At 38.3% G+C, this 25180-nt stretch overlaps 1 protein-coding gene across 21 annotated transcripts in view; it reads right to left on the minus strand.

Annotated features, from left to right (window-relative positions):
• The window catches only part of RABGAP1L (RAB GTPase activating protein 1 like), an 857048-nt gene that overhangs the window by 695090 nt on the left and 136778 nt on the right, over positions 1 to 25180 (minus strand). For all 21 annotated transcript variants that reach the window (XR_010140177.1, XM_054551197.1, XM_024245486.3 and 18 more), the window contains 1 exon segment: positions 2198 to 2339. Coding sequence is in view for 20 of the 21 variants with exons in the window: in XM_054551197.1 (XP_054407172.1) it covers positions 2198 to 2339 (142 nt within the window). In the remaining variant the exon portion in view is untranslated.

A 25180-nucleotide genomic window follows, 5' to 3' on the forward strand; every position in this document is an offset into this window, starting at 1 on the left:
TCATGTGAATTTTACCTTAGTTTTAAAAGTGAGTTGTTTTCATGTTTTAGTCAACTGGCTAACTTGACCGAATAATGTCATAGTTACAAGTACAAATCTTAAAGTCAGATAGCCTGGACTCAGATCTCAGCTTTGTCACTTTGAGCTGAGTGAGCTTAGCAAGTAATGATGCTCTCTGTGTCTCAGTTTCTCATCCTTAAAACCAAGTTAATAAGAGTATTCATAGCATTGTAAGACTCAAATAAGTTAACATATTTGAAACACTTGGAATATTCTTAGCATATAGTAAGCACTAAATAAATATTAGCTAAAAATAATTATTATGTGTATGGCAATCAAAGAAAAAAATAGTTTCATACTGAGTTTCAAGACTGAGAATTCTAAGATGCTTTTTTCAAAGATAATAAAAATTAAGAAATTTACTATTAATAAACCATACCCTAGAAGCACATGATACAAGGTCTTAAAGTAAACATCTGTCATTTAGCTCTAGTTTGTATTAAAAGAGTATTGAGCACAGAGCCACATGATGTGTGCTTTTTGTGAGGTCAGTTATCCCTCAGCAGCAACCATGTAGTAAATAGAGCAGATACCCCACTACTTTTAAAAAAGCAGTAGTAAGGGGTACAGCAACAACAAAAAACAAGTAAGAACTGAATGATGTCCAATGAGAAACAGGACATGACATAACGATCACGAAAATTCTAAAATCACAGGAGATCATTTGAAACTTCTCATTAGATACTTCAAGAAGATATTTATGCAGCCAACAGACAACATGAAAAAATGCTCATCATCACTGGCCATCAGAGAAATGCAAATCAAAACCACAATGAGATACCATCTCACACCAGTTAGAATGGCAATCATTAAAAAGTCAGGAAACAACAGGTGCTGGAGAGGATGTGGAGAAATAGGAACACTTTGACACTGTTGGTGGGACTGTAAACTAGTTCAACCATTGTGGAAGACAGTGTGGCAATTCCTCAAGGATATAGAACTAGAAATACCATTTGACCCAGCCATCCCATTACTGGGTATATACCCAAAGGATTATAAATCATGCTGCTATAAAGACACATGCACACGTACATTTATTGCGGCACTACTCACAATAGCAAAGACTTGGAACCAACCCAAATATCCAACAGTGACAGACTGGATTAAGAAAATGTGGCACATATACACCATGGAATACTATGCAGCCATAAAAAAGGATGAGTTCATGTCCTTTGAAGGGACATGGATGAAGCTGGAAACCATCATTCTCAGCAAACTATCGCAAGGGCAAAAAACCAAACACTGCATGTTCTCACTCATAGGTGAAAATTGAACAATGAGAACAGTTGGACACAGGAAGGGGAACATCACACACCAGGGCCTGTTATGGGGTGGGGGAAGGGGGGAGGGATAGCATTAGGAGAGATACCTGATATAAATGACGAGTTAATGGGTGCAACACACCAACATGGCACATGTATATACATATGTAACAAACCTGCACGTTGTGCACATGTACCCTAAAACTTAAAGTAGTAAAAAATATATATATATACAGGCAAAGAATTAAATAGAAAAAATAAAATAGAAAAAAATAAACGGCTATAATTACAACTAAAAAATTTTAAAAAATTAATTGAGGGCAGGTGCAGTGGCTCACGCCTGTAATCCCAGCACTTTGGGAGGCTGAGGCGGGCAGATTACTTGAGGTCAGGAGCTCCAGACAAGCCTGGCCAACATGGCGAAACCCTGTCTCTACTAAAAATACAAAAAAAGTAGCCAAGCATGGTGGCGCACACCTGTATCTGGCTACTCAGGAGGCTGAGGCAGGAGAATTGTTTGAACCCGGGAGGCAGAGGTTGCAGTGAGCCGAGATTTTCCACTGCACTCCAACCTGGGTGACAGGGGAGACTCAATCTCAAAAAAATAAAAAATAAAAATAATTGAAATAAAATAGAAAACAACAACAGCCAAGTGATGCTGTCAAATTTAAATAGTTGCAAAAATGGCACTAGGGATTATGCAACTTAGGAACCAAATGAACCAAATTCTTTTCCACATCTTGTAGAATCTGGCCTAAGGGTAACAGAGGTTAGGAATAACCACCACTTCTCCCCGCAACACACACACCTCCTCTGAAGATTGTAAGTAAAGCAGCTTTACAGACAGAAGAAACTGAGTAAGCCCAACTTCTTACCCTCTTCTGCTTCATCATCCTGGGGTGACATTGGACCCCCTCCACTAGTAGGAGTGACTGGTTCCTCCTTGTCAGACTCTCGCTGTAGACTCACCACCTCATATATTGCATCTCCAGCATTGGTATGGCCTTTTCCCTGAGACTGAGAAAAATATAACAGTATATTTAAGTATTAGAAATCTGAAGGAAACATTGAAAGACAGTATTTAAATAGTTCATTCAAAAGAGCTGCAATGAAGAATGGCGTGTCGTGTTTGATCTACAGCATGTCTGAGGTTCTGAAAACTTTAAGGTGCACTGTCCTTCACAGGATATTCTAAATTTATGTTCCTCTAGTATTATTTTTAACTAATATGATGAAACCTACTGATTATTTTTGAAGAACTCAATTTCTTTTCATCAGAAAAACCTGAGATACCAGAGGTTCTAGGACAGACAGATAAGCAAGTGATGCTAGACTCTTAACTGACTACCTTACACAAAACTAAAGTATATAGCTCAAAGAATTTTTACAACTGTATAGAGTTGGGGAACCACATGCATACCAATATGTCTTCCTATATTATACCCATCCCTGATAGGTAGCCACAGATATAGTTGTTACATTTTTTGTTAAAGATATATTTGTTATATGTATAAAAATATATATGTGGGTTACATATATAAACATATATGGATTTAATTTGCTAATCAAATTATAAATTATATATATTAGCAAATCAAATCATTTTATACATATACATAAAACAATTTCAAATAAATATATATTCAAATATATTTCAAATCAAATACATATAAACCAAATTACAAATTTTATATATATACACATACAAAATACCTCACAACCAATAGGATTTAGTTGGAGAATGCCAAGCTGGTTCAACATTGGAAAAATCAATCAGCATAATCCACTATATTAATAGACTAAAGAAGAAAGACCTTATGTTCATATCAATTAATGTCATATCAAAATAAAGGGCATTTGAGAAAATTCAGCATTCATTCATGTTAAAAATGCTCAGTAAATAAGTAAGACAAGCACGCTTCCTCAACCTGATAAAGAGTATCTAAGAAAAATCTACAAGTAACACTATGTTTAAAGGTAAAAGGCTGAATAATTTCCCCCTGAGATGGAGAAAGAAGGGAGAAAGAAGGAAGAAACTCCACTGTCACCACTCTCATTCAACATCCCATGGAAGCCCTGTCCAGTGCATTACAGCAAGAAAAAGTATACAGATTAGAAATAAAACTGTTCTTATTTACAAACAATATAACTGTCTTTCTCAGAAGTTGACAAACGTTTTGTATAAACAACTCAACTCTGATGTTGTAGTATAAAATTGTACAATAGTGGTAAAATATTTCATCTGCACTTAGTTTCCTATACAAGAAGAATCTGAACTACTTTGATCTCATATAGAATCTAAATATTGCACCTAGAAACTGAGTTTCAAATAAGTATATTTTTATTAAAAAACACTACTTGTTCCCAATATTCACATATTTTAGATAACTAAAAAATTAATCTGTATTTGTAAAGAAAATTGCCTGGTTCATATTAGCATTCATTACAGCTTAGCAACATGTAAACAGGAGCTCAATAAATGTGGCTTGGCTAAGTCACATTACAAAGATTCATCACATTTATGCAAATAAATTCTAAAACCTTTTTCAATATGGCATGCCATCATCAAATATTAAATACAAAGTACAATATGCTGATATCTCTATAAATTCTCTAAAGTTACAAGTCTCAACAGTGGCTATAAATGAGGAAATCAGACCTGAGGCTTTTTATATTTTAAACACTAATGCCTAATCCTTAGGGCAGGATTTAGGAATCTGGATTTTTTTTTTTAAGGTTCACAAGTTATTCTGATGCAAAGCTGAATTGAGAACTATTGCCTACAAGACCTGTTATTTTCAACAAGAATGTCTATATATAAAACACATAACAGAATCAAATATTCTCACTAAGCTACAGATACATAAAATCACATGAAAAAAATACATTTCCAAGCAGCTTCTATTTAATTCTGCAGAGGTGACAGTAAAGAACGCCAATGCTAATCAGAAGCACTAAGTTAAAAAAAAAAGAAAATGCCCCCAACAGATATTTTCTCACAACTTTATAAGTACTCCACAACCTTGTTAATTTTCATCTTTCTGCAGTTAGAATAGTTATTCTTATTATTTGGTTACTTTTGGTTATTTACTGACTGATCATACTTTGATTTAAGTAGGTTTAAATCAACATGCATCTTCAAATGGGAATTTTCCTTTTATGCTTTTTAACTTTAATAGTTGATTAAAAGTTTTGTCTCCAACTTAAAGGAATGTCAAGGCACTCAAAAGCAAAGAAGATATTTGGAGGAGAGGGCAAGAAAACATTTGATATTTTAATATCAAACCTACACTTAGCACAGATCAAAAAAGTAGCTTACTTTCCTGTACTGAAAGTCAAGTCGTAGAAACTTCTGAGAACAGCTAACTCCTGTCCTGACCTGAAGCCTATCCTTTTCTTATGGGCAAGCCTCTTCCCTCCAAACTATCTCTTGTCTGAAAATAAAAAACAGGAAGTTGGCATGTGGAAAACAGATTTATCAAGAGAAAAGTTTCTGCTCCCCCTTAACTCTTCACCTGAAGTACCATTTCATGTCTTTTTATTATTATGTCTCCTCTCAATTCATTCTAACTTTCCTTCCTCTCTTGTTTCTTGAGACCTCTCTCTTTTCTAAATCCAAATTCTGTCCCAAGCCAGACACAAAAAAGCAAGTAAAGTATTTAGAAAAATGCTCGGCACACAGTAATAACAAGTGTTATTTCTTGTTATCATTTTGTGCTGTTGATGTAACACTATGAAGCATGAGAGAGTCTAACCTATAGTACAATATGCAAGTAATGTTCAGGAATAATGAAGCAGCAAAAGTGGCTTCTGTGTCCTAGTCTAGCACTACTCTGGAAATCCTGCAAAAATAATTACTATGGTAATAACAATAAGGATAGCAAGAATTCAATCCTAACAACAATCCAAGCTTGTCCGAATCTTAGAACTTTTACATTAGCTGTTCCTTTGAAAAGTCTTTCCCTGGATCTTTATATTGACAGTGGCAGGAGGCAGACAAATCCTAGGCAGACAGGGGCAGGTCCCCAGTGAAACCCCACCTTCAAGCCAAAAGGCAGTTTAAAGCCTGAAAGACAAGTTACAAGTCAAATCCACAAACCAGACTGAGAATCTGTCTTCCCATTTAGCACACTTTCCTCTGATTGATCCCCAGCCTTCACCTATTTTACATATACCTCCCCTTCCCTAATTGACTTTTTACACTGTCATGCCCAACTTTGAGTGCTGCCTTTGTTTTAACCTTTTTGCATACTCACAAACCAATCAGCATACACTCCCCAATCTGAGCCCATAAAAGCCCTGGACCCAGCTACAATGGGAGAGAGGTCACATGACTTTGGGTAGGGGACCACCCTCATGTCCCCTCTCTGCTGAGATCTGTTTCATTGCTCAATTAAATTCTCCACCTTCCTCACTCTTCAATTCTCAGCGTGATCCTATTCTTCTTGGACATGGGACAAAAACTCAGGACCCACCGAAAGTGGGTATACAGAAGGCTGTAACATTGTGGCCCTCTGCCCTCTGCTGGCAGAGGGCAGCTGCCCCACACAACAGAAAGCAGCAATGGGGCTGAGCCAGGCCTACAGCCACAGGCCAAACTGGGGCAAGGGGCTGAAAGAGTGGTTAACACACCGCCATCCATTCCAGATGGTGGTGTGTTAACAGCTCTTTCAGCCCCTTGAGCTAATTAGCATGCTGTAACACCCCCTCAGGGGCTTTGGAGTCACAGCACCCCTGCCTGGATGCTGTGTCCTCTATCTGGACATCAGAGACCACCACAGGAGTGGCTTGAGACATGTCTAGTCCAGCAACAAGCACTGCACAAAGCCTGCTTCTGTGTCAGCACTTGGAACAACTGGCCAGACCCCACACTTGCTCGCTCACACCCCACCACCAACCAGAGGTTGAACACACAGTCGCAGTGGCCGTGGGATCCATGACAAACTGCAGGCCGGGAATGAACTGGCAGGCAAGTGTGGGGCATCTCCTGTGGTGAACCCAGGCCCAGCAAGGCCCGGACAGAGGCATTACCAACCAGAGGTCTCCGACTGGCAAAGTGACCAAGAAAAATCCTGTGTCACTATGGTGAGTTCCTTCTTGTCATTCAGTTCTCAGACATTCATTCATTCATTCATTCATTCATCTGAGATAGAGTCTCGCTCTGTCGCCCAGGCTGGAGTACAGTGGCACCATCTTGGCTCACTGAAACCTCTTCCTCCCAGGTTCAAGCAATTCTGTGCCTCCGCCTCCCGAGTAGCTGAGATTACAGGCGCCCACCACCATGCCTAGCTAATTTTTGTATTTTTAGTAGAGATGGGGTTTCCCCACCTCAGCCTCCCAAAGTGCTAGGAATACAGGGATAAGCCACCAGGCCTGGCTTCAAGTATTTTAAACCTTGAACATTTAACAGCCTTCCCAAAATCAAACTTGAGTTTCAAAACCATGTTCCCTGGCACCTCACTTTTTTTTTTTTTTTTTGAGATGGAGTTTCACTCTTGTTACCCAGGCTGGAGTGCAATGGCACAATCTTGGCTCACCACAACCTCCGCCCCCACACCGAGTTCAAGGGATTCTCCTGCCTCAGCCTCCCAAGTAGCTGGGATTACAGGCATGCGCCACCACAACCTGCTAATTTTGTATTTCTAGTAGAGATGGGGTTTCTCCACGTTGGCCAGGCTGGTCTTGAACTCCCAACCTCAGGTGATTCACCAACCTCGGCCTCCCAAAGTGCTGGGATTACACGCATGAGCCACCACTCCCAGCCACCACCTGGCTTTTCGAATACTTCAGGGGACCCTGAAGTGTCCAGAAAAAGAGAGGTAAACAGGATTATTTGACATGTTTAGGTACATGGGATTGCCAAAATGATGTTCTGTCTTCTTTAGGTTATATTTTTGTGAATAATGCTAATATATGTTCAAAAATCATACAGGATTTCTAAAATTCTAATGTCTAAGTATATGCTGTCAACCATAATCAATGTTATCGTAAACCACAGAAATAACCACACTTATTTGTCAATTGTGTTTCTAACTGTAACTACCCTGGATATTTTGCTACTCACAGACAACTGTTGTCTTATTTTAATCCTTTTCAAAAGATGGTTTATAATAAGCTATAGAACTTTAACAGTTGCTCTCAAACACAGACTTCTGATAACTTTGGAGACTGTAACATTTTAATAAAGGAAAATGTACAGGACTCATGAAGAGCTGAAATATTCATGAATATCAAGCAAAACAAGAGTTAACTAAATGCACTGAACTCAGAAAGCCGAAGCAACCTTTTTGACTTTTACTTGGAATACTGCTGATCCTTGCTTTGTTTTTCAGATTCAAGGAAACTTATTTTGAACTATTTATGGCCTTTAATAATTGAATAAGGTATATTCCTATGATCAAGATTTGCAGCATGTTTGTTTCGCTCTGCCTGGTTCCACCAGAATTTGGAAACTATCTGTGAGCTTTCTTATGGCAATATAGTTGTTTGCATCAGTGCAGTAAGAATTCATTTTTCTTTTGCAACAGAACACAATTGGAGAAAGTGGTTATTTTACCGAGGCTGAGTCAATCTCAAATTGCAGAGCCCATAAAAGCCCAGTGAGAAACTGGCCTCCTACTCTTGTCTACACAGTCCCTGTACAGAGTTCCTGACCTGTGGTCAGTAAAGAATGTCACTTTCTAACAGGTCCAGGAGCTACAAGTTTATCTTGGGACCCTAAGAGGAGAGAATCACCCAACTCACAGGTGTTTGAGGATACAAACCCATGATTGGGCTCAGCCTTGAAAGGTCTTATCTGAGATTCCTTGTGGAACAAACTTCCATCAAAACCAATCCAAAAGGCCTATGTAGAAATAATTATTCTTGCTGCACTTTATGCAAATAATTAGGCTAAGTATAAAACTAAAGTCTATTTTGCAAACCACTCAGTCCTATGACGATTTGTTTTTTAACAACATGAGGACTAGACAGATAAATCATGTTTCAAAACTTGTATTTGCCATTAAATTCTAAACTCATTAGTTGTTTTTAAGTTTTCACCTACATTTTAGACTAACCCTGCTTGTTCCTGTGAACTAACCAGCAATTTCCGGCTGCAGCTCAGAAAGAGCAAAAGGGATGGGTAATGTACAAGTCTGGATCAATATTCTAGTTCTGAGCAATTATCCTGCAAATCCTGCCAGATGATGCGAATGAATAGGATACTCATCACTCAGAGGTTTCCTTTTGGGAAAGTAAGACCAAGGGAGGTAAAAAAAGCCAGGCACCATGTACCCAAATCTTAGCACCAGTTATCTGGGTGTGTTAAAAGACATCCTTTCCTCTCCCTTGTTGGAGGAGGACTCAGTTCCACAGTTTCACCTTAGCATTTGGCTTATGATAAGGAGTCCATTCAACCCCCTTAAGACACATTTCTGCCCCAGACTCAATTCCAAACTTTGGGTCAAAGCCATAGGAAAGAAAATTGGATCTGAGGGATCCAAAGGCAGACAATAAGGGAAGTTAAAAGGCACAGTGCAGGTGAGTGTGGCTGATTCCTTCCTATTAAGTCAAGCCCAAGCTTCCTATTTGGATAAAGGCCACATCAGTATCCGTGGCATAAATCAGGTCTAGGGAACTCCAAGGCTACTGACAGTAGGTGGGAAAGAGACATAGGTGAGAGCAGATAATTCCTATTCTCTAGGTCCCCCTGCTTCATGGATGCAAACAGCTTTGGTACTCACGGCGGCACCTACCAAGGTCACCAGAACTCGGGGATGCAAGGACAGAAGACGGAAAGAGAATGCTCTTCCCTCTCTCCCTCAGTACCCTGGGTATCTGCTAGGAAGAGAAGGGAACCAGGGATGCCTGCTCCCCTCTTTCTAGATGGGTAGCCATTTATCTTCTGTCTGTACCCCTTTAAAATACACCCTGGACCCCCTAGGAGTCCTTTAAAAGCCATCCTCTTTTTTCCTTTTTTCTCCTCTGTCCTCTCTTCACTGATAGGTAATTGTGTCTCTGTACTATGGGACACGTCCCTCGGATGCATCCTCCAAACTGGAAAGAGTTCATTTTCCAGTCCTTACACTGGTTGGCTTAGGATTGGCCTCAGGGAAAGGGAACCCAAAAACCCAACATGCCAGCAAAAGGGTAAAGTGTTTTTGCCAGTCAGGCTTTTGCCCTCCGGCCTTGGGATTTTTGAGCTGCCCTTACCTGTGCCCTTGTTTCATTTTGATGTATGTCTTCTAATAACCCGGTTTGTCTGTTCTTGCCTTCAGGCCATCAAACTCCAAACAATCATGCAACCAGAGCCTCTGACGATGGCCCCTTCTGCTGGAAACCCTTAGACAGGTCTCTGAGGGAGCTCTGCCATTTCCCCAAAACAGCGCCCCCTATCAGCAGGAAGCAGTTAAGATCGGTCTTAGTCCTTATCCTTAATCTAACAGCAGTTAGATATACTTCTTTAGAGAGGGGAATGAGACAGCCAGGTGGGAGGGCCGCCCCAGAAAAACTCCAACCATTAATGCTCATTGGAGTGGAACCTCGAGAAGTTCACCCTGTTTGCAGAGGGAGGAACCTGGCCCTTCCTCTTCCCGTGTGGAACGTGGAATTTGAAGAGCCAGCGGGAGGTGCTCTAGCACTCTGGCCTAGCCAGAGTCCCTGCTTCCCCCTTTTCTTCCTTTTCACCCAATAAAATCCTGCTTTACTCACCCTTCAAACCATCTGCAAGCCTAAATTTCTGTGGCGTAGGACAGACAAGGACCCCGTCTTTAGCTGAACTAAAGAAAACTTGCAACACTATGTCATGTAAAACTTAAATAAATTTCTATGTTTTTCTCTTGTTATTCTGTCTTCTGTTAAAGGGAGTCTAGCCATAAACCTAAGACACTAAGAAATGTTTTCTCCCTTACAACTCACTTCAGTACAACATAGTACATACTCAGAAATAAGTAGTAGCACCTCAATGTGCCTGGTGACTTATCACTTTCGCCTAAACATCACCAGCAGAATGTAGAATTATTCCATAATTCAAAAAATTATGCAAGGTAAAACAAAGCAAACCAAAACAAAACAAATACTTAAAAAGGTATTTGTTTTTTATTTGTATTATAATCAGTTCCCTATCAAAGAATCCTGTCGCTAAACACCTTATGGATAAAGATGCACGACATTTATTTCCAGTAACAGGAGAAGAAATAATAGCCCATTAAATCATTTCTTAAGCAATTTATTGGAGTAGCAACAGCGGGTATCAACATAAAGTTATGAGTATTTCCAATATGAATTCTATATTGGGGTCCTTAAAAACTTATTAAAAAAACTTTGAATTGACATGTTAAGCACATAAAATTGAAAGCAAGGGAACTTTCCAAAATTCTCATTTTTCTTTCAGCTGTCTTCAAAGACCTTCAATAAATTACAAAAAAAGGAAATACCAAGTGATGCGTAATTTCTGAATTACACCAAATCTGCTGAAGAAATTAACTTCTAAAATATCTGCTATGCAATTCCTATAGATGTTGGTGACAAGCAGTTTTTACACTTGAGTCCATATTTTAATGGAATGCTCATTCAGTAGTATCACTAGCAGAAGAGTCTGGCTTCCAAACTCAGGAAAAGTACAAGAAAAGAGTAAATTACATAAAATAAAGTAAAATCTATCTAATACTTTGGATTTGTACCCAGCATCTCTTTTGTCCCCAGATGCACTGAGAGCTGGGAGTTAAATCAACTAATGCTAAATCAACTGCAATCTGACTTCTGTCCTACTATTCCTCAGAAATTGTCCAAGTCTTAAGAGTTTAAGAACACTGTCTCTTATTTACCAATTAAATCCCTAAATAAGCTCCTTGCAGTAACTGATACTTCAGGCATTCTCTCCTGCTGGAAACTATTTCCATTCTTGCCTTTCCTGACATCATGTTCTCATGATTTTACCCCCAGATCTGTGTTACCCTTCTATATTTATTTGGCTCAATCCTCCTCCTCTCCAATTATTTAAATGTCTGCATTTCCCAAGGCTTAGCCTTCACTCCTCATTCAATACTTAGGCTCTGGGTGGTTTCATCTACTGCTCTTCATCATTCTCAACACTGACCACTTTTTAAATCTTTATTTCCCATGCTTAGGTTACAAATATCCAACTGCTTGCTAAACGTCTCTACCTGGAAGTCACACAGGAACAATAAATTCAATATTATCAGGCCACTTGTGGTAGCTCACGCCTATAGTCCCAGGACTTTGAGAGGCCAAGGTGGGAGGATCACTTGAGCTCAGGAGTTTGAGACCAGACTGGACAACATAGTGAGACCCCACTGCTACCAAAAAAAAAAAAAAGAGGCTGGGTGCGGTGGCTCATGCCTGTAATCCCAGCACTTTGGGAGGACAAGGCGGGTGGATCACAAGGTCAGGAGTTCGAGACCAGCCTGGCCAACATAGTGAAACCCTGTCTCTACTAAAAATACACAAAAAATTAGCCAGGCGTGGTGGTGGCCACCTGTAGTCCCAGCTACTTGGGAGGCTGAGGCAAGAGAATCGCTTGAACCCGTGAGATGGAGGTTGCGGTGAGCTGAGATGGCACCACTGCACTCTGACCTGGGTGACAGAGTGAGACTCCATTTCAAAAAAAAGAAAGAAAGAAAAACTAGCCAGGTGTGGTGGCACACACCTATAGTCCCAGCAACTTGGGAAGCTAGGCAGAAGGACTGCTTGAGCGCAGGAGTTCAAGGCTGCAGTTAGCTATGACTGCACCACACCACTCCAGCATGTACAACAGTGAGACTTTGTCTCAAAAAAAAAAAAGTCTGGGCACAGTGGCTCATGCCTGCAATCCCAGCATTTTGGGAGGCCAAGGTGGGCGGATCATGAGGTCAGGAGATCGAGCCCATCTTGGCTAACACGGTGAAACCCCATCTCTACTAAAAATACAAAAATTAGCTGGGCATGGTAGCGCACGCCTGTAGTCCCAGCTACCCAGGAGGCTGAGGCAGGAGAATCACTTGAACCCAGGAAACGGAGGTTGCAGTGAGCCAAGATCACACTACTGCACTGCAGCCTGGGCTACAGAGGGAGACTCTGTCTCAAGAAAAAAAAAAAAAAATTCAATGTATCAAAAACTTCACTACCCTTCATCACCTCAAAACTTTTCTTTCAGGAGCTCTATCTCAATCAAGAGCATCAACAACCACCCAGTCACCTGAAAATAATCATACCTTTCTTGCTTTCCCTCAACCTCACATGAAATCAGACACCAAATCTTGTTTATCTTTACTTCCCTAACATCTCTCAAATTTGTCTTTTCCACCATCCCCACTGCCACTGCCTTTCTGGAGGCTATCATCATTTCTTATCTTGGCCACAATAGCTTTCTTACTTTTTATTTACCAGTCTCCATATCCTTTTCACTGCAGTAACAGTGACCTTTCTCAATTAAAAATCTAGAGTCACTCAGAAGTTAAAAGCCTTCAGTGGTTCCTCCGTACCTGAGGACAGTCTCTAAATTCCTGACATGGTAATGACCTATCTATCTGTTCAGAGTAATTGCCCACCCAAGTCCACTGATGCTCCATCAATATCTGATTTCCCACAAATCCTGAATATACAATGTTGGATCAGAGATTTATGAAGTTACCCAACTATTGTCTCTGACGAAATCCCCTTCTTTGCTTTGTCACACTTCAAACACCTGACCTATCCACCACAATTAGTTCTTCAATTCATTGATTCATTCATTCATTTATGTTAGGCTGAATACACAAACGACTCTGCCCAAAAGGAATACAGACTAGATAGAAGACAAACAGGTAGTCAATTAATAATACTAACAACAATAATAGCTAATATTTGTTGTTTATCAGGTGGCAAGCATTGTTCTAAGGGTCTTAAATGAATTAGTATTTATTCACTATGACAATCTTTTGGGGTGGCATAATTATAATCCCCATTTCAGAGACTACTAATATCTTGCCTAAGGTTATACAGCTGTGAAACATACACCAGAGTAAACTGGACACAAACCTAGGATGTCTAACTGAACTCCGATAAGGGTGATAAGGGTGATTAGTGAGTGCTGCTTCTGAACTATGTATATACTTCTATTGTTCCATTATCATCTAGTATTGTAACATTTTTACCAGTATATTGTTTACTGTTTTAGAATAGAGAATAGATAATACTCATTCAAATATCCCCAACATAGCATAATGCCTATCACATAATGCATAATGCTTACCACACTGTAGGCACTGAATAAGTGTTTAATAAACTAAACTAAACATTGAAAATCATTTCTAAAATGAATACCGGCATCTCAGTGAAATTGTAAGTGATACAGGACTTTGGCCTTTCCTGCTCAATATAGTGACACTTTAAGTAGAAATGCCCTCTTGATTTCTTTACCTTGACCCCTAATAAAACCTAGACTAAAGGAAAGAATCTTATTAAAGTCACTACCAATAAGGACAATACAACTAGTAAAAGTTATTATGACCTATTTCCTAGGGATGTTGACATTTTAACAACCAGCAAAGCTTTAAGCCAGTGGAGTTAGCATGTAACAAGATAAATACCAAATGTTCATTCATTTAGAAAGGCTTTTAGAGCAGAAATCTTTTTGGCAAACAGTTTTCAAATAACCCCATATGAGCAGAGTGCTCTTCATGGATGAGGATCATAAATCACTGAATTTTACCAGCCAAGAGCCTATTTTGTTAAAGGAGTAAGGGCAAATACACTGTCAATGTTTCCAATGTTACAAGTCCTTAGATTTTCTTTACAAACTCTTCATATAACTAATTTAAATAGTGATATCAACATCAAGATGGTGCAAGTAAGGAAAAACCAAGTTGAAGAAGAATATAACCAAAAAAAACTACTGCTCATGAAAAAAAGTTTTCAGAAAAAAAAATCCTAATTTTAGTGTTAGACTATCATAATTTTCCATTTCCCATAAACATTTTATGTGTAAGCTTTGGGGTCAAACTGCTTAGATTCAATTCCTGGTCCACCACCTAATAACCTACCTGTGCCTAAGTACAAATACAGAAAATGGAGGTAATAATGGCACTTACACCTCAATAGAGATTACTGAAGATTACACAAATTAATCTATGTAAAGTGCTTAGAATAGGGTATGGTATGTAGTAAACTAATTAAAAAATAATTAGTAGTGGCTATTACTACTATTGCTTACAGTAACAGTCATAGAAATTGTTGATCTACTGAGTAAAGATCACAGGAAAATCTTATTATAGAACTTGACATAATGGACATTTATAGGATACTCCACTCAACAACTGCACAGCACACATCCCTTACAAGTACTTTTGCAAAATTTACAGTAGACCATATGCTGAGTCATAAAATAAATCTGAACAGTTTAAAAGAATTCAAATCATATAGAGTATACTCTGTGACCAAAATGAAACTAAATCAGAAGTCAATAGCAAAAAAAAAAAAGGAAAATCTAAAAATATTGGAAAATCAAACAATATGCTTCTGAATGACCCATAGGACACAAAAGAAATAACAAGGGAAATTAGAAAATATTTCAAATATAATTAAAATGAACACACAATATATTAAGGTTCATGGAATGCAGCTAAAGCAGTGGTTAGAAGGAAGTTTAAACCTTAGAAATACAAAAGTATTAGGAAAAAAGCATTAAAAATATATATATATTAGGTAGGTGCAATGGCCCACACCTGTAATCCTAGCACTTTGGGAGGCCAAGGCAGGAGAATTGCTTGAGCAATTTGAGACCAGCCTGAGCAACATAGCAACACCCCATCCATACAAAAATAAAAAGCCAAGCATGATGGCATGTACCTGTAGTCCTAGCTACTCAGGAGGCAGAGATGGGAGACTCGCTGGAGCCCAGGAGTTCAACACTACAGTGAACTATGGTCGTGCCACTGCACTCCAGCCTGGGTGACAGAGCAAGACCCTGTCAATAATAATAATAGTAATAATAATAATAAATGATCTAATCTTCACATGAAGCCAGAAAAAGAAACACAAGTGAAACCCAAAGCAGGAAAAATAATGAAACAACAAAGGGAATAAACCGAAGGAAAAATAGAAAAAAAGATAAGAAAATCAAACCACCCCAAATCTGGCTCTTTAGAGGGAAAATGTCAATAAGTTACAGACTTCTACCTAGACTGATTAAAACAAAGGGAGAAAACAAATAAATTAACCAATGTCAGGAATAAAGGAAGATCCTACAAATCCTATAGATGTTTAAAAAAATAGGGCAATATTTTGTGCAATAGACCAGATAAAACTGAAACATTCCTTGAAAGACAAATCACCAACATTTCAAGAAATTTAAAAAATAATAAATGGAATAAATCCAATATCTACTAAAGAAATTAAATTCATAATTTAAAAGGCTTCCCACAAAGTAAACTATAGGCACAGATGGTTTCACTGGTGAACTCTATCCAACAATTAAGGAAGAAATAATACAAATCTTATAAAAATTCTCCCAGCAAATATAGGAAGAAACAATTTCCAACTCATTTTTTGAGGTACCATACTACATGAACACTAAAATCCAACAAAAACATTATAAGAAAACTATAAACCAGTATGTCTCATAAAAATAGACATAAAAATTATTTTTAAAATATATTACTGGGTCAATAAAGTGATATATAAAAAGAATATCATCATGACCAAGGGAGACTTATCCTAAGGAATGCAAGGTTGGCTTAATGTTTAAAAAAAATTCAATGTAATTCAATATATTGATAAGAAAAAAGGGAAAAAACTGCAAAGACGCAGAAAAATATTTGATAGAGTTTCAACACTGTTCACAGGCGGAAGAAAAAAACTAAGCAAGAGAAGAAAAAGAATGTATAGGCATTCAGATAGAAAACTACCTTTATTGGCAGACAACATGATCATATATAGAGAAAGCATTAAGAATCTAAAAGAGCTGGGCACAGTGGCTCATACCTGTAATCCCAGCATTTTAAAAGGCTGCAGTGGGAGGCTTGCTTGAGTCCAAGAGTTCAAGACCAGCCTGGGCAACATAGCAAGACCCCATCTCTACAAAAAATTAAAACTTAGCCAGGTGTGGTGGCACATGCCTGTAGTCCCAGCTACTCGGGAGGCTGATGCAGGAGAATCGCTTGAAACCAGGAGGCGGAGGCTGCAGTGAGCCGAGATCTCGCCATTGCACTCCAGCCTGGGCAACAGGAGTGAAACTCAGTCTCCAAAAAAAAAAAAAAAAAAAAACAAGGAAAAGAAAACAAGTTAATTTAACAAAGTTGCAGGAAATATGGCTAATATACAAAAATCAAGTCTTTATGTATTCTAAAAATAAATAAAAAATTAAAATTTAAACAATACAATTTATAGTAATATCAAAAACATGTGTGTTCTGAGGAATGACATCAGCAAGATGGCAGAATAGGAGGTGCCAAGCTCTAGTCCCCATCACAGAAATACCAACTAGCAAATCTACATACAAGAACATCTTTGCAAAAATTCCAGAAGCACAAAACTTAGAAAAGTTGTATTGGAAGTATAAGTGGAGCAATTTCAATTTGATTATGTTGCTACTACCCCAGGCCAACACAGCCTCATGCCAAGAGAGATTTGCTGAGTCTATGGTTTCACCAGCAGCACAAGGTGAACATCTAGCTTCCCCAATATTCCAGGGTGCTTCCCAAAAGGCCAAACTATATCTCTTCTCCTACAGAATGTTGAGAATTGTCAGGACTAGACTACATGCAACAAGCACATGTATCTTGGCAATGGCACCACACATCCCTGCTGACAGCTTCACCTGACAAGGAACCCAGGCAGCAGCTCCTCCCACCTGCAGAGCAATCCTGGCACCCAGTCTGGACAGGGAGTATGGTAGGCAGTATTGGGTGCCTGGGTTTCCCAGTCAGCAATCCAGCCCAGCTGCAGAGCACAGATGGCAACCATGCCCAGGCAGGGAACCAAGCCAGCAGCCCAGCGTATAACCTGCAGTCCCACCCAACCAGGGAGCCTAGCCAATGACTATATCAAATAGTGGGGCACAGCCTCCAGCCCCAACCAATTACGGTGTCCAACCAGTATCCCTACCTGACCGTAATGCCATCCAGCTGTAGAGCCCAGCCAGCAACCCCGCCTAACTTCGAGGCACAGCCTGCAGCCTCACCCAACCAGAGGCAATTACAAAGCCCAACCAACAGTCCCACTTGACCTCAGATACCAGTCAGTGGGCCTGCCCAACAACAGAGCTCCACCCAACCTTACAGCAATGGTAGCATCCCCACCAGATCAGAGACCCCAGCCTCACTTACCTGCATATGCTACCAGCTGGCCCATCCAGAAGCCCAGGCTTGGCAAACTAGTAAAGTTCTTTCCTTGTCAAAGTGAACATGTAAAGGCTAGAAGAGGTGATCACTTCCTAAATTGTGCAGACACTAATACCATAGGATATGAGGATCACAAAGAATCAGGGAAACATGATACCACTAATGGAAACTAATAAAGCTGTAATAACTGACCCTAAACAAATGAAGATATGTAACTAACAAAGAATTTAGAATAATACTCTTAAAAATCAGTGAACTACAAGAAAACACAGACAACTAAACTAATCAGAAAAACAATACATCAACAAAATAAGTTCAACAAAGTAATAAAAACCATTTTTAAAATCCAGCTAGGCACAGTGGCTTATGCCTATAATCCTACCACTTTGGGAGGCCAAGGCGAGAAGATCTCTTGAGACCAGGAATTCAAGACAAGCCTAAGCAAAATAGCAAGACCCTGTCTCTACAAAAGTTATTTTTAAAAAATTAGGTGGGTGTGGTGGCCCATACCTGTTTTCCTAACTATTTGGGAGGCTAAGGTGGGATCATCGCTTGAGCCCTGGAGTTCGAAGTTACAGTGAACTATGATTGTCACTGCATTCCAGGCTGGGTGACAGAGTGAGACCCTGCACCCTCTTTAAAAAAATCATAAAGCTGAAGAATACAATGACTGAATTTAAAAATTTAATAGCATGCTTCAACAGCAGACTTGGCCAAGCAGAAGAATAAAAAAATTAGTGAACTCAAAGATGAGTCACTTAAAATTATCCAGTTAGAGAAGCAAAAACAAACAAAGAGTGAAGAAAGTCTACAGGATATCTGGAATACCATCAAGCAAAACAACATAGGCATTCCAGAAGTATCCAAAGGAAAAGAGACAGATAAAGAGACTGAAAAATCTATATAAAGAAATAATGGCTGAAAAGATCCCAAATTTAGGAAAAGAAGAGGACAGTCAAATTTATGAGACCCAAAGATTTCCAAACAGGTTGAAAAGTCTACACCAGGACATAGTATAATTAAATTGTCAAAAGTCAAAGACAAAGAGAGAATTATGAAAATGGCAGGAGAAAAGCACCTTGTCACATACAAAAGAGCCCTTTTAAGACCGTAAGTGGATTCCTCAGCAGATACCTTGCAGGACAGGAAACAGTGGAATAATATATTCAATGTATTGAAAGAGAAAAGAAACCCTCAACCAAGAATACTATACCTGGCAAAGCTGCACAGCAGAAATGAAAGAGAGAAAGACTTTCCCCAACAAACAAAAACTAAAGGAGTTCATTATCACAAAGATCTGCCTTATAAGAAATGCCAAAGTTCTTCAAGTTGAAATGAAAGGATACTAATTAACAATGTAAAAACATATGAATGTATAAAACTCACTGGTAAAAGCAAATAGATAGTCAAAATCAGAATTCTCTAATATTCTTGTGGTGGTATGTATATCACTCTCAACTCTAATATAAAAGTTAAAAACAAACATATTAAAAATAATTATAGCTAAAATAATTTTAATGGGCACACAATATTAAAAGCTGTAACATCAATAACCTAAAATATGAGAGATGGGGGAGTAAAAGTGTAGAATTTTTGTATGCAAACACAGTTGAGTTGTTACTGGCTTAAAATAACATGTAATAATTATATTTTATGTAAGCCTCATGGTAATTACAAAGCAAAATCCTGCAGTAGATACACAAAAGATTAATAGAAAGAAATAAAAGCCTGCCATCACAAAAAGTCACCAAATTATAAAGACAGCAAAAGAGAAAGGAACAAACGACTACAAACCATTTTAAAAACTAATAAAATGACAATAATAAGTCCTTACCTACCAATAATTAAATGTAAAAGGATTATTCAATCAAAAGATATAGAGTAGGCTGGGTGCTATGGCTCACACCCGTAATCCCAGCACTTTGGGAGGCTGAGGCGGGCAGATTACTTGAGGTCAGGAGTTCAAGACCAGTCTGGCCAACACAGTGAAACCCTGTCTGTAATGAAAATGCAAAAGTTAGCTAAGTGTGGTGGTGCGCACCTGTAATCCCAGCTACTCGCGGGCCTGAGGTAAGAGAATCACTTGAACCCAGGAGATGGCGGTTGCAATGAGCCAAGATCAAGTCACCAGTGCACTCCAATCTGGGCAACAGAGTAAGACTCCTTCTCAAAACAAAAACAAAAACAAAAAGATATAGAGTGACTGAATGGATACAAAATTAAGATCCAAGAATATGCTACCTACGAGAGACTCACTTTAGCTTTGAGAACACACAGGCTGAAAATGAAGGGATGGAAAAAGTTATTCCATGCAAATGGTAACCAAAAGAGAACAGAGTGGCTATATTTATATCAGACAAAGTAGACTTTAAGTCAAAAATTGTCAGAAGAGACAAAGAAGATCATTATATAATGACAGAGGGGTCAATTCATCAAGAAGATTTAACTAATGTAAACAGTAATACATCTAACATCAGGGTACCTTATTATAAAGCAAGTATTAAGAGAACTGCAAGGAGAAATAAATGACAATATAATAATAGAGGGGACTTTATTATGCCACTCTTGACAGTAGATAGATCATACAGGCAGAAAATCATAAGGAATCAACAGATTTGAACAACACTATAGAAAAAATGGACCTAACAGACATATAAAGAACATCCTATCCAACAGCCGCAAAATACACATTCTTGTCACACACACACAGAACATTCTTTAGAATAAATATGTTAAGACACACAAAAAAAGTCTTAAATTCAAGAAAATTAAAATCATATCATGTATCGTTTCTGACCACAATGGTATAAAACTAGAAATAAAAACAGAGGGAAAAATGGAAAATTCCGATATATAGAAACTAAAGAACACACTTCTGAGCAATCAATGGGTCAAAAGGAAATTTAAAATACATCTAAGACAAAACAAAATGGAAATACAACATACCAAAACTTATGGGATAAAGCAAAAGAAGTTCTAAGTGGGAAAGTTTATATTGATAAATGTCTAAATTATGGGGGAAAAAAAGACCTCAAACAACTTAACTTTACATCTCAGCAAACTAGGGGAAAAAAAACTGGACCCAAATTAGCATATGGAAAAAATAGTAAAGACTGGAGCAGAAATAAGTGAAATAGAGAATAGTAAAACAACAGAAAAGATGGACAAAACTAAAAGCTGGTTTTTTGGAAAGATAAACAAAATTTGACAAAACTTTAGCTAGAATAACCAAGAAAAAAAGAGGACTCAAATAAATAAAATTACAAATGAAAGAAGAGGCATTATAACTGATACCACAGAAATACAACAGATCATAAGAGACTATTATGAACAACTATATGGCAACAGAATGAATAACCTAGAATAATAAATAAATTCCTGGAAACATATGACCTACCAAGATGAAATAATGAAGAAACAGAAAATCTGAAAAGACCAATAAAGAATAAGAAGACTGAATCAGCAATAAAAAGTCTCCCAGCAAAGCAAAGCCCAGGACCTGATGGTTTCACTACTGAATTCCCCCAAACATTTAATGCCAATCCTTCACAAATTCCTCCAAAAAAAATTGAAGAGGAGGAAATACTTGCAAACTCATTTCACGGGGCCAACATTACCCTGATACCAAAGACAGACAAAGACATCACAAGAAAACTATAGGCCAGTAATGCAAATGAACACAGATGCAAAAGTTCTCAACAAAACACTAGCAAGCTGAAATCAACAGCAGAGTAAAAAGATCATACACATGATCAAATGGTATTCATCCCTGGGGTGCAAGATGATTCACTGTACACAAATCAATAAATGTGATAAACCACATTAATAAAACATAAAAATCATATGATCTTCTCAATAGATTCAGAAAAAGACAAAATTCAACATCCTTTCATGATAAAAATGCCCAATAAATTGGGTATAGAAGGAATATACCCCAAAAAATAAGAAAGGCCATATATGACAAGCCCACAGCTAACATCATTCTCAAAGGTGAATAGTAACAAGGGTGCCCACTCTCACCACTTCTATTCAACATAGTACTGAAAGTCCTAGCAGGAGCAACTGGGCAAGATAAGGCATCCAAATTGGAAATGAAAAAGTTAAATTGTTTGTAGATGGCATGATCTTATTACATAGAAAATTCTGGTGACTCCACCAAAAAAAAACTGTTAGAACAAATTCAGTAAGGTTACAGGGTACAAACTTAACATTCAAAATTTGCTTGTATTTCTATACAAAATCAACAAACTATCTGAAAAATAAATGTAAAAAATAATCCCATTTACAGTAGCATACCAAACAAAAAAAATCCCTTACAAATAAATTTAAGCAAGGCAGTGAAAGATCCATACACTAAAAACTATAAGACATTGGCCGGGCATGGTGGCTTATGCCGGTAATCCTAGCACTTTGGGAGGCCAAGGCAGGCAGATCACCTGAAGTCAGGAGTTCGAGACCAGCCTGGCCAACATGGCAAACCCCCACCTCCCCGTCTCTACTAAAAGTACAAAAATTAGCCGGGCGTGGTGGCAGGTGCCTGTAATCCCAGCTACTCAGGAGGCTGAAGCAGGAGAATAGCTTGAACCCGGGAGGCAGAGGTTGCAGTGAGCCAAGATCATACCACTGCACTCCAGCCTGGGCAACAAGAGCAAGACTCCATCACAAAACAAAACAACAAAAAACAAAACTGTAAGACACTGATGAAGGAAACTGAAAATGACACAAATAGATGGAAAGTTATCTCATGTTCATGGATTGGAAAAATATTGTAGAAATGTCCATACTATCCAAAGAAATCTATAGATTCAATGTGATCCCTATCGAAATCCCAATGGCATTTTTCACAATCCTAAAATTCATATAGAACCCAAATATCCATAGCAATCTTGGGGAAAAAAAAAGCTGGAGACATCACACTTCCTTATTTCTATATATTACAAAGCTATAATAATCAAGACAATAGTGTATTGGCATAAAAACACACAGACCAATGAGACAAAACTGAGAGTCAAGAAGTAAGCCCACACATATAGTTCTGTAATAAATGATGTTAGGAAAACTAGATATTCATCTGCAAAAGAATTAAAATTAGACTCCAATCTTTTATCATTCACAAATATTAACTCAAAATAGACAAAAGACTTACATTTAAGACCTGATGCCATAAAACTCCTAGAAGAAAATACAGGGGGAAAATTCCTTCACACTGGTCTTGGCAATTATTTTTTGAATATGACCCCAAAAGCATAGGCCAAAAAAAGCATAAATAAACAAGTACAACTACAGCAAACTAAAAGACTTCTGCATAGCAAAGGAAATATTCAATAAGATGAAAAGGCAACCTATGGAAGGGAGAAAATATGTGCAACCTTATATCTGATAAGGGGTGTGTGTGTGCATATCATACAGTTCAATGGCAAAAAAAGAAAAAACCAAAATTAGAAAATGAACAAAAAACTTGAATAGACATTTTTCCAACAAAGACATACAAATGGCCAACAGATACATGATACGGTGCTCAATATCACTAATCTTCAAAAAAATAAATGCAAGTCAAAACTACAATGAGATATTACCTCACACCCATTAGAATGGTTATTATTAAAAAGACAAGAAATATGGCCAGGCACAGTGGCTCATGCCTATAATCTCAATACTTTGGGAGGCCAAGGTAGGAGAATCAGCTTAGCCCAGGAGTTTGAAACCAGCCTGGGCAACATAATGAGACTCCATCACAAAAAAAAAAAAAGACAAGAAATAACAAATGTTGGTGAGAACAGAACCCCTGCACACTGATGGCAGGAATGTAAACTGGTATAGCCAGTATGAAAAACAGTACAAAGAGTCCTTAAAAAATTAAAAATAGAGCTACCACATGATCTAGCTATCACACTGCTGGGTATATATCTGAAGGAAACAAAATCAGTATCTTGACATATCTGCACTCCATGTTCATTGCAACATTATTCACTAGACATGGAAACATGTCTGTCAATGAATGAATGAATATATACACACATACTTGCACATAATGGAATATGACTCAGCCATAAAGAAGACGAAAATTCTATCATTTGCAGTAACATGGTAAAGGTGGAGAGCATTATGCTAAGTAAAAAAAAGCTAGACTAGAAAGACAAATACTGTATGATCTCATTTTTAACTAGTCTAAAAAAGTTAAACTCATAGAAACAGAGTAGAATGGTAGTTGCCAGGAGATGGGGTTTGGGGGAAAAAGTGAGATGCTGATCAAAGGGTAAAAACTTTCAGTTATAAGATGAATACGTTTCATGGTGACTATAGTTAACAATATTGTATTGTATACTTGAAATTTGCTAAGACAGTAGTAGATCTTAAGTGTTCTACACACACACAAAAAGGTAACTTACATGAGGTGACAGATGTGTTAACTAACTTGATTTTGGTAATCATTTCACAATATATGTATCAAATCATCACATTGTACACCTTAAGTCTATTCCATTTTGTCAATTATACCCTGAGATGAAAAATTCATGAACTAGGTAGAGATAAATTAAAGTATGCATAAAACCTGTATACTAAAAGTGACATAACTGCTGAGATAAATTAAAGAAGAGCTAAATAAATGAAGTGATATTCCATGAGATAGGCCATGTTTATTGAAGACTCACTCTTAAGACAGCAACTCTTAGAGGACAGGTGCAGTGGCTCACGCCTGTAATCCCAACACTTTGGGAGGCCAAGAAGGGTGGATCACTTGAGGTCAGGAATTCAAGACCAGCTTGGCCAACATGCCAAAACCCCGTCTCTACTAAAAATACAAAAATAAGCCAGGCGTGGTGGTGGGTACCTGTAGTCCCAGCTACTCGGGAGGCTGAGGCAGGAGAATCACTGGAACCTGGGAAGCAGAGGTTGCAGTGAGCTGGGATGGTGCCACTGCACTCCAGCCAGGGCAACAAGTTGAGACTCCGTCTCAAAAAAAAAACAAAAAAAACAAAAAAACAAAACAGCAACTCTTCCCAAAATCATATACATATTCAGGCATTCTCAGTCAAAATCTGGGAATGCATTTTTCTTTTTTTTATTATTAATTTTTAGAGATGGGGTGTCACTCTGTGGCCCAGGCTGGAGTGCAAGTGGCATGATCACGGCTCACTGAAGCCTCAACCTCCTGGGCTCAAGCAATCCTCCCACCTCAGCCTCCTGAGAAGCTGGGACCACAGGTGCACACCACCACGCTTGGGTAATTTTATTTTACTTTTTTTTACAAACTGAGTCTTGCTATGTTGCCTAGGCTGGTCTCAAACTCCTGGCCTCAAGTGATCCTCCTGCCTCAACCTCCCAAAGTGCTGGGACTACCAGTGTGAGCCACTGCGTCCAGCCTGGGCATGCATTTTTCTACAAACTGACAAACTAATCCTAAAATTCAGATGGAAATGCAAAGAACTCGCAACAAATAAAACAACTTTAAGAATGAGAAAGGTTGGGAAGCTTACAACACAGACTTTAATACATAATATAAAGTTATAATGAGCAAGACTGTGTGGTACTCACATAGAGTTCAATGGAAGAGAAATA

This window comes from Pongo abelii, chromosome 1, assembly GCF_028885655.2.
Source record: "Pongo abelii isolate AG06213 chromosome 1, NHGRI_mPonAbe1-v2.0_pri, whole genome shotgun sequence".
Classification (NCBI taxonomy): Eukaryota; Metazoa; Chordata; class Mammalia; order Primates; family Hominidae; genus Pongo; species Pongo abelii.